Here is a 12,220-nt window from a genome sequence, read left to right on the forward strand (position 1 = left end):
GTGCAGCTTCTCTTTGCTTCCCCACAGAAGCCATTTTTCCGCAGGAGAGCAAAAAGTCTGCAGGGGGACATGTTTCTCCATGCGCGCAGTGGCGCAGAATTCCCCCACGAGTAACAGCTGTGAGGCCCTACGGGGAAAGTAGCCCACAGGTTTGGAACAGCTGCTTTCCTGCCCCACAGTCTTCAGTAACGTCCACTTCTCAAATGTCAGTACATTAACTAGGGAGAGAGCCAGGGCCACATGGGACAGAGGAATGAGGTATCTCAGACTGGGGAACAGCTATGGGGGCAAATCCCCATAACCATCAGAGGTCGGTTACAAGAGACAGTCCACAGGGCAGGCTGGCTCCACTCGAGCTCTGCCATGTGCTCCCCAGCCCTGGGGCTCAGCCCACACAGAGCCCTTTAGGGGCACGGAGTGCCCAGCAGCTGAGGCACCAGCACCAGGAGGTACAGACACGTGCATAGCCCAGGAGGCCACCGCAATAAGGCTGTCTGTTAAGGCGATGGATGGTGGCTCTCCCCATCACGGGAACAAACAATAACAAGGCCTCTGGAGAATGTGCAGCATGGAAAGGGCCCCTGCCCCAGCCTCTGGCCTTCTTCCCTAATCTCCCCTCATTGGGGCCTTGCAAAGGAGGCAGATTGTACACACCCAAAACATGACACAAGGGCAGGGTGACACAGACTGCATGGGCACATCTCTCACACACACACAACCCACAGGCCTTTCAACAAGTAGCGCAGCATGTTACTGCAGATGGTACTTGATGCTAGCGTCTAACGGAACACGCCATCTAGTGACACTGGGTATTGGAGCGAACTCTAAATCAGACAGATTCTATATTAGAAACAGTAAATAGAAGACTAGGTACAGATTACAGGATACACACCGGTATCTTACGTAATCTATACAGAGCGCATCTGTCCATTTGGAAGTTAGACGCATCCTGCGTATGTCACTTCCAAGGCTAGACACCAGATTCACACTAGCTGACCCCCATTTACTCCACTGCAGTTACTCTAGGTTCAGCTGGGGACGAGTGAATTGGCCCTATGCTATGCAAACACCTGCTGGGCATGGTTTCTCTCATGTCCAGAGTGTGTATGCACAGGATGATCCATGTCACACTCCCCCCCCCCCCCCCCACAATTGGTTTTTCATAGGCCCCTAGTTTTCAGAGAACATAAGAACAGCCACACTGGGTCAGACCAAAGGTCCATCCAGCCCAGTATCCTGTCCACCGACAGTGACCAATGCCAGGTGTCCCAGAGTGAACCTAACAGGTAATGATCAAGTGATCTCTCTCCTGCCATCCATCTCCACCCTCTGACAGACAGAGACTAGGGACACCATTCCTTACCCATCCTGGCTAATAGCCATTAATGGACTTAACCACCATGAATTTATCTAGTTCTCTTTTAAACCCTCTTATAGTCCTAGCCTTCAGAACCTCCTCAGACAAGGAGTTCCACAGGTTAACTTTTCCTTCTTCACACCACTCATGATTTTATAGACCTCTATCATATCCCCTCTTAGTCTCCTCTTTTCCAAGCTGAAAAGTCCTAGCCTCTTTAAACTCTCCTCATATGGGACCCCGTTCCAAACCCCTAATCATTTTAGTTGTCCTTCTCTGAGCCTTTCCTAATGCCAGTATATCTTTTTTGAGATGAGACCACATCTGTATGCAGTATTCAAGATGTGGGCGTACCATGGATTTATATAAGGGCAATAAGATATCCTCCGTCTTATTCTCTATCCCTTTTTGAATGATTCCTAACATCCTGTTTGCTTTTTTGACTGCCGCTGCACACTGCGTGGACGTCTTTAGAGAACTATCCATGATGACTCCAAGATCGCTTTCTTGATTAGTTGTAGCTAAATTAGCCCCCATCATATTGTATGTATAGTTGGGGTTATTTTCTCCAATGTGCATTACTTTACATTTATCCATATTAAATTTCATTTGCCATTTTGAGAGAGCACGAGAGACAGCTGCAGACAGAAGGCAAGGACACACACAGACGTGGGTGGCAGCTCAACCGTCGCTGCAGTCTCGTTACAGAAATATAGAGGAACATTTGGATATTAAAAAAATAGTGATCTAGGTTTCTCCATTATCTGTTATTGCCTGTTTCTCCCCCGGCTGAGTGCTCGCTGCGGCAGGCGGACGACACAGCTAAGGGTCAGCCTACCTGGCACGCCTTCGTGGGGAAAGGGGCAGAGGTGCTCTTTCCCACTGCCTTTCTGGTACAATCTGCATGATGGTGGGGGATGGGAAAAGGGCACCCTTCCTGTGAGGCCGTGCTGGTGTGTGGGGAGGGTGGTCTCACTGGGCCAGGTGGCTGAAGCAGGCACCTGCTTCCAGGAGTAAGGCTTTGGCATAAACCCGGAGGGTGCAGAAGAGGGTGCCGAAGTCCTGAGTGCTGAAGATGGTGTCGGCCAAGGCGAACATGAGCGTGGAGGGGATGAAGCCACGGCCGTACTCCACCATCCAGGTGCCGGCGCTCCACTGGACAGCCGTGGCCTCTCCGGACTGGTGCACTATGGTGTCCCCTGCAGGCAGACAGACAGACAGAGCACTGGCTGTTAGTCTGAAAAATACTGGTTCCAACATGCTGCTCCCGGTATGTCTCCAGAGACAGCACACAGAGCTCTTTGTGGGCCTGATGAACCTCCACTCCTAGCCCGGGACAAGGGGGGTGCTCAACGCCCTGCTGGAGAACTGCCGGGGGGGGAGCTAATCCAGAAGCCTGTTCCCCCAGTACCAGCTGCTTCCAAGGAAGGTTGCAAGGATACCCCCGGTGTAGAATCAAGGAACAGCCTTCCCAAAGGGGCAGTTTTCTCCTGACACTCAGTGGCTGGCTCCTGCTCTGAACCAGGCGGCTTTATGACCCTCCCCATGTTTATTTTTAATCCCACCTGATGGAGATGTGCTCGTTACCCATCAGCGTGTACGCTTTCCTTCAATCCTGCTCTACTCGTGGCCTCCACGAGAACTAGAGGTGTGGTGTTCTACAGGCTAATCTGCTGTGCCCTGTACGTTTCCCTCTATCCTGTGGGGCTAACAAAGCTCTAGCCTTATCCATTCAAATCACTACGTGAAAAGCCCACGGCAACCAGCCCTGCAAAGGCAGCCACCCAGGGGAGACCTTCAAACGCGAGTGGGTGGGGCTGGCGCTGACAGTGCCACATGGACTGTAGGAGCAGATTTTTGATAGCCCAGAGCCCAGTAACATGTGTAAACCACTGCGAGCGGCTGGAATACCAATTGCTACACTTCTTGCTGAAAGCAGCTAAAAGGAGGCCTTTCTGAAACCCTAGCACAACTAACAGACCAGGAGGGGAGGGTGGAGCGAGTGACCTCAAGGAGTAAACATGACCCTCTGCCCTCCTGACTTGAGCTGCTTTTCCGAAGCACGCCATTTTGCAAGATAAGTCTGGCAGTAGTTAACTATTGCTATACAGCTAGTTAACTGATGGAAAGTTCTCCTGCTTGAGTGACGGAAAATTGTCCACCTGACAGGCTGGAAATCTCCACCCTTACCTTGGCTTCTGCCCAACAGTTTTGTTAACGAACAAGATATGTAATGCTAACAAGTTGGATATAAAAAGAGGAAGAAATCTGAGCTCAATGGACACTTCAATGCCTGGACACCTCTCGAGCTTCCCTGCAGACATCCGGCTGGCCACTGGATGGTTGCAGTTATCAGCTCGACACCGCCTCAAGACCCTGGGTAAATATGCACCTGAAATTTTTGGGGTGTTTTACCAAGCTGTCGCGGACGTGTGCAAGTGCTTAAGACTAAGTAAAGTATAGCTTTAAGTATGAACACTCTTGTATTGTCCTGTTTGTGCCAGCCATCTATCGGTCAGATGGCCATGTCCCCACCGATTTATTTCCGGACACCACCTGGCCCAGAATAAGGTTACCAAGAGCTTTGGATTGAAAGAACCCTGGGTAACAGCACCTGGATAATAGATTTCACTTCTGGTCGTCCCCTCCTTCCACTGCCTGAAGGTCCCCGAGATGATGGTGTCAGAGATGTCAGCCCAGTACCGACCTGCAAGAGAGGCACACAGCGTGACATTGCAGCACTGCTATGGGGGAAAGTGGGGCCTTAATATCCAGGTCTCCAAAACCTCATGGAACAAATCCCTTCCACCCACAGCTTGGATCTGGCTGCTTGTTGTGTCCCCAGGAGCTCTGCCAAGGACAGGAGCCCACCCAACCGCATGCTGCCACCTTCCTCTCTATAATCGTTTGCCACAGGGAATCAAAGGGAACAGGAGCTCGGAGGCAACCTTGAGATGCTGGCTGCAGGCTAAAGGGAAAGGGTCTCGAGTTGCTTCTGCCTCCTCCATTCTCTGGGGATCCAGCTGCGTTCCCCCTCATTTTGGCTCTTGGAGGCAGGAGGGCTCTGCTGATCAGCACACCCCCAGCATGGACCATCTGAGGGACAGGCAGTCAGACATCCTGGGCCAGTGATCTCTGGGGCCTGGGCTTTTCTCACTAGTCTTGGCTTCACTGCTCAGCAGCTAACAACATGTGCTGGAGTCAACTACCCATGGGGAGAAGAGAAATCAGACACAAGACAGGCTCCCTTTTTGGGCCTCAACATGGTTTCTTTCCGCAAGTGTGTTTACACAGCATTCCTGGGCTGGGGGATCCTGGATGCCCAGCCACCCCACTGAAGATGCAATGAAGAGGGATCACAAGGCAGAGACACTCCTCTTACCAGACAGACCATGCTGGGGAGCTACGGACATAAGAGGGATGATTGGAAGTGCTAATTTTTTTCAGCTCAGTCCAACCACAGCTGGCAGGGGGCAGTGGAAAGAAGAGAAGGTACCACAGGCATGTACAAGGGCCTGATGGGGAAGAGTCCCATGGAGGGAGCAGAGTTATCAGGGGTAGGACAAAGGTCTAAAAGGAATGGGATGAAGCCGTTTGCTTCAGTCACTTATTAGACTAGAAAAAGCTCAAGGGGATGCACGGCAGGGAACAATCCTGCCTTGGCTCTGGAGCGTGGGGATCTCTCTGGGATTCTGGCCAGAGGCCAAGTGTGCTGAGCTGTGTTTGGGTGACACAATCAAGGAAACACCACGGTTGTTTGTTTTAGTGTAAAAGGTGTTAAAAGGCAGAGAAACACAGGACAAGTCCCCCTTCCCCCGCATCACTGCACTGAGGCCAAGATCCCCAATGGCTCCCTAGGTGTACCGCCCTCTAAGGACTGTGCAGGGTGTTTGGACCAAGTACACATTTAGGCCAGTTCTTTTAACCCCTTCCAAACAGGTGGCTTTCATGCCTAGTGGGGGCAACCGGGATGGAGGGGAGAGGGTTGCTTCTAAATCTGGGACAGTTCTCCGACTGAAGGTAAAGCTATGAGCTCAGGACCTGAATGCAGGGAACAACGGAGTCCCTGACTCATGGCCCAGTTCCTGGGGGCTGGAAGCATGTGTGATCTGCACACATTGCGAAAGTGGCTCAGCCTCTGCCCTGGAGAGCAAAGGACTATGAAGTCTGCATCTCCCTCCCACCTCGCTGCTTACAAGGTGGGATAAGATTTTCCAGCCCTCTACAGGCTGAGCCCTGGGGGAAAGGTTCTGCCTTCATCCTCAGCGAGCATGAGCCCAGAGACTGCAGAGCTAGGGTCATGCCTGCAGCACTAGAGGTTGGGGTGCAAGACACTCGAGTTGGAGATCAAAGTGCGCTCCAAGCACTGGCTACCCAATAGCAACCCCTCAACCTGAACCTCTGCTTGAATGTAGCTGAGCCCTACTTACCCGAGTGCCCCCCAGTGTCAACGGCCGTCCCGAAGAGCAGCACGTACTCGGTGAGCGAGGCGTGGAGCAGGCACATGGAACCCATCCACCCGCCCGCGTTGACAAACACCCACTGCAGGTCCTCGTCCGGCAGGATGTGGCCTGGGTGCTTCTTCCGCAGCTCCACGATGATCTTGGAGAAGGCCTGCTCATGGTCCAAGCCTGCAGCACCAACAAACCCCGGCAAAGTCAGCACCACGCAGGAGGCCCACGGCCCCACCCATAACCCTGCCACCTCCCTGGCTCCCACCAATACAAGACACTGCGCTTAGAAGGGGAGCCTGGCTTCGTTCAGGGAAGAAGACATTAGGGATGGGATCTAACATCCCCCCCGTCTATTCTCTGCCATGTCCCCTAGGCAGGCAGCCTCCAACCCGGCCCCGCCAGCTGATGGGCTGGGTCCCAGCGTCACACCCACCAGGCAAGTGGGCACCTGTTACGAATCGGTGCAGCTGCGCCCCAAGAGCTGGCAGGGACCCAGTGACCTGCCCCGGGCTTGGCCAACAACTCACACTTGGCTCTGCCAGCCAGGCCACCCCCTCATGTTACCGTCCAGGCCCCGTCCCATGGGTCCCACCGTTACGTTACCCCCCAGCCCCCCATGCATCCCCCATCCCCGTGCCCCCCATGTTACTCCCCCATCCCATGGGGCCCACCCCATCAGAACCACACATCCTCCCTACCCCCCCCTCGTGTTACCCCCATCCCATGCCCCCCCCAGAACCACACATCCCCCCTAACCCCCCCTCGCATTACCCCCATCCCATGGGGCCCACCCCTCAGAACCACACATCCCCCCTAGCCCCCCCCTCGCGTTACCCCCATCCCATGGGGCCCACCCCTCAGAACCACACATCCCCCCTAACCCCCCCTCGCGTTACCCCCATCCCATGGGCCCCCCCTCAGAACCACACATCCCCCCCTAACCCCCCTCGTGTTACCCCCATCCCATGGCCCCCCCCTCAGAACCACACATCCCCCCAAACCCCCCCTCGTGTTACCCCCATCCCATGGGGCCCACCCCTCAGAACCACACATCCCCCCAAACCCCCCCTCGTGTTACCCCCATCCCATGGGGCCCACCCCTCAGAACCACACATCCCCCTAACCCCCCCTCATGTTACCCCCATCCCATGGGGCCCCCCCCAGAACCACACATCCCCCCTAACCCCCCCTCATGTTACCCCCATCCCATGGGGCCCCCCTCAGAACCACACATCCCCCCTAACCCCCCCTCGCGTTACCCCCATCCCATGGGCCCCCCCTCAGAACCACACATCCCCCCCTAACCCCCCTCGTGTTACCCCCATCCCATGGCCCCCCCCTCAGAACCACACATCCCCCCAAACCCCCCCTCGTGTTACCCCCATCCCATGGGGCCCACCCCTCAGAACCACACATCCCCCCAAACCCCCCCTCGTGTTACCCCCATCCCATGGGGCCCACCCCTCAGAACCACACATCCCCCTAACCCCCCCTCATGTTACCCCCATCCCATGGGGCCCCCCCCAGAACCACACATCCCCCCTAACCCCCCCTCATGTTACCCCCATCCCATGGCCCCCCCCTCAGAACCACACATCCCCAAGGGTCCCCCCCGTTACCCCCCCAGACCCCTGTCCCGCGGGGCTCAACCCCATCGGTCCCGCTCCGCCCCCGGCAGGGCCCCGCCGCCCGGACTCACCCGCGTGGTGCCGGCCGAGCTCCGCGATCTCCTCGGGCCGGAACTCGAAGGGGCGGGAGGCGACCCAGCTCCGCAGCCCCTGGGCCAGCAGCGCCAGGCCCAGCAGCGCCAGCCCGGCCCGCAGCGCGCGCGGCCCCAGCGCCCACATCCCGCCCCGCCACCCGCCGCTCCGCAGGGCGCCGCGGCGCGCGCCGAGCCTGGCCGGGGGATGGGACCGCCCGCTCCGCGCCGGCCAATGGGAGCGAGCGGCGCTCAGCGCGCCGGCCAATCGCAGCCCGCAGGGTGACTCAAAGGGGCGGGGCCGAGCGGGCGCTGTCCCGGAGTGACAGTTGGGGGCGGGGCCGAGCGGGCAGGTGGGGGCGGGGCCGAGCGGGCGCTGTCCCGCAGTGACAGATGGGGGCGGGGCCGAGCGGACAGGTGGGGGCGGGGTCGAGCGGGCGCTGTCCCGCAGTGACAGGTGGGGGCGGGGCCGAGCGGGCGCTGTCCCTCAGTGACAGGTGGGGGCGGGGCCGAGCGGGCGCTGTCCCGCAGTGACAGATGGGGGCGGGGCCGAGCGGACGGGTGGGGGCGGGGCCGAGCGGGCGCTGTCCCGCAGTGACAGGTGGGGGCGGGGCCGAGCGGACAGGTGGGGGCGGGGCCGAGCGGTCAGGTGGGGGCGGGGCCGAGCGGACAGGTGGGGGCGGGGCCGAGCGGTCAGGTGGGGGCGGGGCCGAGCGGTCAGGTGGGGGCGGGGCCGAGCGGGCGCTGTCCCGCAGTGACAGGTGGGGGCGGGGCCGAGCGGACAGGTGGGGGCGGGGTCGAGCGGTCAGGTGGGGGCGGGGCCGAGCGGGCAGGTGGGGGCGGGGCCGAGCGGGCGCTGTCCCGCAGTGACAGGTGGGGGCGGGGCCGAGCGGGCAGGTGGGGGCGGGGCCGAGCGGGCGCTGTCCCGCAGTGACAGGTGGGGGCGGGGCCGAGCGGACAGGTGGGGGCGGGGCCGAGCGGGCGCTGTCCCGCAGTGACAGGTGGGGGCGGGGCCGAGCGGGCAGGTGGGGGCGGGGCCGAGCGGGCGCTGTCCCGCAGTGACAGGTGGGGGCGGGGCCGAGCGGGCGCTGTCCCTCAGTGATAGGTGGGGGCGGGGCCGAGCGGACAGGTGGGGGCGGGGCCGAGCGGACAGGTGGGGGCGGGGCCGAGCGGTCAGGTGGGGGCGGGGCCGAGCGGTCAGGTGGGGGCGGGGCCGAGCGGGCGCTGTCCCGCAGTGACAGGTGGGGGCGGGGCCGAGCGGACAGGTGGGGGCGGGGTCGAGCGGTCAGGTGGGGGCGGGGCCGAGCGGGCAGGTGGGGGCGGGGCCGAGCGGGCGCTGTCCCGCAGTGACAGGTGGGGGCGGGGCCGAGCGGGCAGGTGGGGGCGGGGCCGAGCGGGCGCTGTCCCGCAGTGACAGGTGGGGGCGGGGCCGAGCGGACAGGTGGGGGCGGGGCCGAGCGGGCGCTGTCCCGCAGTGACAGGTGGGGGCGGGGCCGAGCGGGCAGGTGGGGGCGGGGCCGAGCGGGCGCTGTCCCGCAGTGACAGGTGGGGGCGGGGCCGAGCGGGCGCTGTCCCGCAGTGACAGGTGGGGGCGGGGCCGAGCGGGCGCTGTCCCGCAGTGACAGGTGGGGGCGGGGCCGAGCGGGCGCTGTCCCGCAGTGACAGGCCCAGAGAAGGGGCGGGGCGGGGCGGGGCTCGCTCGCTGCATGTCCGGCGGGAGGGTGTCGCCTTTCTGGAGGCGTTCTTTAACTGCGCGGTCACGTGATGGGGCTGGAGAGTCACGTGATGGAGAAGCGGTGGCCGGTGGCGGGGATGGAGGCGCCTTCCGAGTCCGAGAGTTCGGGGCCCGGCGGGACGGGGCCGGCGGTCGGGTCCTTCCAGCCCAGCGGTAGGAGGGAGCTCGGCTCGTCCCCCCCCCGTCTCTCTACTGCCTGTTCGCCCATCGCCCACGGTGCTCCCCCCCTTAGTGCCTGGTCCCCTATCGCCCCCCCCAGTGCCCCGCCCCCCATTGCTCCTCCCCCCCCCAGTGCCTGGCCCCCCGGCCCACCCACACATTGCCCCCTTGGGGCCCCATCCCCCAAGTACCTGCCCCCCCAACCCATTCCCCTTCACTCCCCCAGCACTAACATGCCCCCCAATGATGACATCCCCAGCCCATCTCCCCAGCGATGCCTCCTGGCACCCCCATCCCCCCCCATCATTGCCCCACAATACCAGCCCGCCCGCCCGGTCTGTTTTTCCAACATAGCTCACCGAACAGCAATGGGAAGGATTTTATTCCCCCATTAAAACGTGAGGTCCTTTGTGTGGAGCGGAGGGGCTGTGGGACTAACAGGAGTGAGGCCCCTCCAAAGGGGCAGACTGCTTCAGGGCTTGTCAAGAGACCTCCCTCTTCCTCCTCACATGGGACCCTCTGGACCAGCCATATCCCTCAAGCACCCCACTGTCTGCAGCAGTAGAGTGAAATTAGCCAGGCCAGGCTATTTCCACTGCAATTGTTCGCTGCATCGCTAGCCCCAGACCTTCATGAAGCAGGCCCCTAAAATCATGAGATATTAAAAATAATAAATTGTAGGTTCTTTCTGGATTTTGAGCTGGGGCGGTGTCACATAGCCAGCTTTTCTCCGCAGCTGTGAGGACTGAAACCTTCCTCGTTTTTCTTAAATGAAAGCTGAGGGTCTCATGTTCTCACCTGATTCCGGAAGCTGGGGCTTGTAGAACCAAACATGGCTAGGCTTGGAAGGAAATGGCTGGCAACAATTAGGGCCCTACCCAATTCATGGTCCATTTCACGGTCATAAGATTTTAAACATAATGATTTCAGCTATTTAAATCTGAAATGTTACGCTGTTCTAATTGTAGGGGTCCTGACCCAAAAAGAAGTTGTGGGGCGGGGGGCCCACAAGGTTATTGTGGGGGGGTTGCGGTACTGCTACCCTTACTTCTGCACTGCTGCTGGTGGCGGCTCTGCCTTCAGAGCTGGGCAGTTGGAGAGCAGCGGCTGCTGGCTGGGAGCCCAGCTCTGAAGGCAGCAGCTAAGGATGGCAGGTATGGTATTGGGTTTCCGAGTGGGAGCCGTGTTAATCTGTATCAGCAAAAATAACGAGGCGTCCTTGTGGCACCTTAGAGACTAACAAATGTATTTGGGCATAAGCTTTCGTGGGCTAGAACCCACTTCATCAGATGCATGGAGTGGACAATACAGGAGCCGGTTATATAGACACAGCCCATGAAGAGATGGGCATTGCCTTACCAGGTGGGGGGCAGTCTAACGAGACAATTCAATTAACAGTAGAATACCAAGGGAGGAAAAATCACTTTTGTAGTGGTAATGAGGGTGGCCCATTTCGAACATTGACAAGAAGGTGTGTGTAACAGTAGGGGGAAATTAGGTTTTGTGATGACTCATGGTTTGGTATTGTCCCCTTCTGCTGCTTCAGAGCTGTGCGCCCAACCAACAGCCGTCGCTCTCCGGCCGCCCAGCTCTGAAGTCAGTGCAGAAGTAAGAGTGGCAATACCGCAACCCCCCTAAAATAACCTGGTGACCCCCCCCTCCCACAACTCCCATTTGGGACAGGACCCCCAATTTGAGAAACACTGGTCTCCCCCGTGAAATCTGTATAGTATAGGGTAAAAGCCTACAAAAGACCAGATTTCACGGGTTTTTCATGGCGGTGAATTTGGTAGGTCCCTACTGGTAATAAAACAGTTCAGAGCCCTGTGGGCCGGGGTGATGCCAGGAATGACATCCTGCCCAGGGCTGCTGGAGAGAGCTCTGAGCAGCAGCCGTGCTGGGAGCACGATCTGGAAACAAACCCGTGAGCACCCAGCTTCTGCCCCCACCCGCTTTTCAGGAGAATGGGGGTGGGGTAGTCGTGGGTGGGGCTGTGGTGGCTTTGGACTGATCTGACGTCTACTAGCCAGGGGCTGTGAAAGATGGAGCCCCAGGGCAGGGCCCGGGGTCAGGAATCCCAGTGCATTCCCTCTTCTCAGCAGCTGGAGGTAGCAGGCTCCTCTGTCTTTACCTAGACACCCTCCCCGTCTGCCTGTGCAGGTTGGAGCGGTGTCTGGGCCCTGGGGATGATCAGCACAGACTTTAGCTGCAGGTGTTTCTGCGTGGAGGCGTTGGCCCCTTAGAAGAGCATTTCCCAGCCCAGCAGGTTCCGCCGCGGTCACGTCTCTGTTCCCTTCCTCTCCCCAGAGCACCAGCATGTCCGCTACAACCCCCTGCGGGATGACTGGGTGCTGGTGTCCGCCCACCGGATGAGGCGTCCCTGGCAGGGGCAGGTGGAGAAACCCCCGCAAGAGGATGTCCCTCGCTGTGACCTGTCCAACCCGCTGTGCCCTGGAGCAGCACGAGCCAATGGGGAGGTACTGCGCCCGGAGGGTCAGGGCCCTTGGGGACCTCCCAGCAAGTGAACACCAATGAATGGAGCTGTGCCTGTGTGCGGGAGAAGGGTATCGCTAGCCGGGTTAACAGCTGGGGGTAGAGAGTGGGAGTGACTCATCCTGGGTCATGCAGAAAATCTGTGGCAGAGCCTGGAATAGAACCCAGGAGTCCTGGCTCCTAGCCCCTGCCCAGCTGTAACCCCCTAAATCCCACTCCGCTCCCAAGGCTGGGAATAGAACCCAGGAGTCCTGGCTCCCAGCCCTGACCTACCAGACTCCACACCTGGCATCTTCTCAGTGGGAGAGCCATGAGCGTCGATG

The 12,220-nt window shown here is 59.3% G+C and overlaps 2 protein-coding genes across 3 annotated transcripts in view; one reads left to right on the forward strand and one right to left on the reverse strand.

Moving 5' to 3' along the window:
* Nucleotides 1-1,746: 1,746 nt before the first annotated feature.
* The window catches only part of LOC101945707 (sigma non-opioid intracellular receptor 1), a 13,776-nt gene continuing 3,302 nt past the window's right edge, over nt 1,747-12,220 (reverse strand). Inside the window, exons 1-4 of one of the 2 annotated variants that reach the window (XM_065598656.1) lie at nt 7,511-7,707; nt 5,788-5,988; nt 3,972-4,064; nt 1,932-2,556 (exon numbers count right to left, since the gene is read on the reverse strand). In XM_065598656.1, the coding sequence (XP_065454728.1) occupies nt 2,330-2,556; nt 3,972-4,064; nt 5,788-5,988; nt 7,511-7,658 (669 nt within the window). In that variant the 5' untranslated portion in view covers nt 7,659-7,707 and the 3' untranslated portion in view covers nt 1,932-2,329. Of the gene's footprint in view, nt 2,557-3,971; nt 4,065-5,787; nt 5,989-7,510; nt 7,708-12,220 lie in introns of those variants that run through there. The other variant, XM_065598655.1, reaches the window with a different exon arrangement.
* The window catches only part of GALT (galactose-1-phosphate uridylyltransferase), a 22,351-nt gene continuing 19,371 nt past the window's right edge, over nt 9,241-12,220 (forward strand). Inside the window, exons 1-2 of the mRNA XM_065598652.1 lie at nt 9,241-9,398; nt 11,712-11,881. Coding sequence (XP_065454724.1) covers nt 9,275-9,398; nt 11,712-11,881 — 294 coding nt within the window. The 5' untranslated portion in view covers nt 9,241-9,274. The remainder of the gene's footprint in view (nt 9,399-11,711; nt 11,882-12,220) is intronic.

This window comes from Chrysemys picta, chromosome 6 (assembly GCF_011386835.1).
Source record: "Chrysemys picta bellii isolate R12L10 chromosome 6, ASM1138683v2, whole genome shotgun sequence".
NCBI classification, from domain to species: domain Eukaryota; kingdom Metazoa; phylum Chordata; order Testudines; family Emydidae; genus Chrysemys; species Chrysemys picta.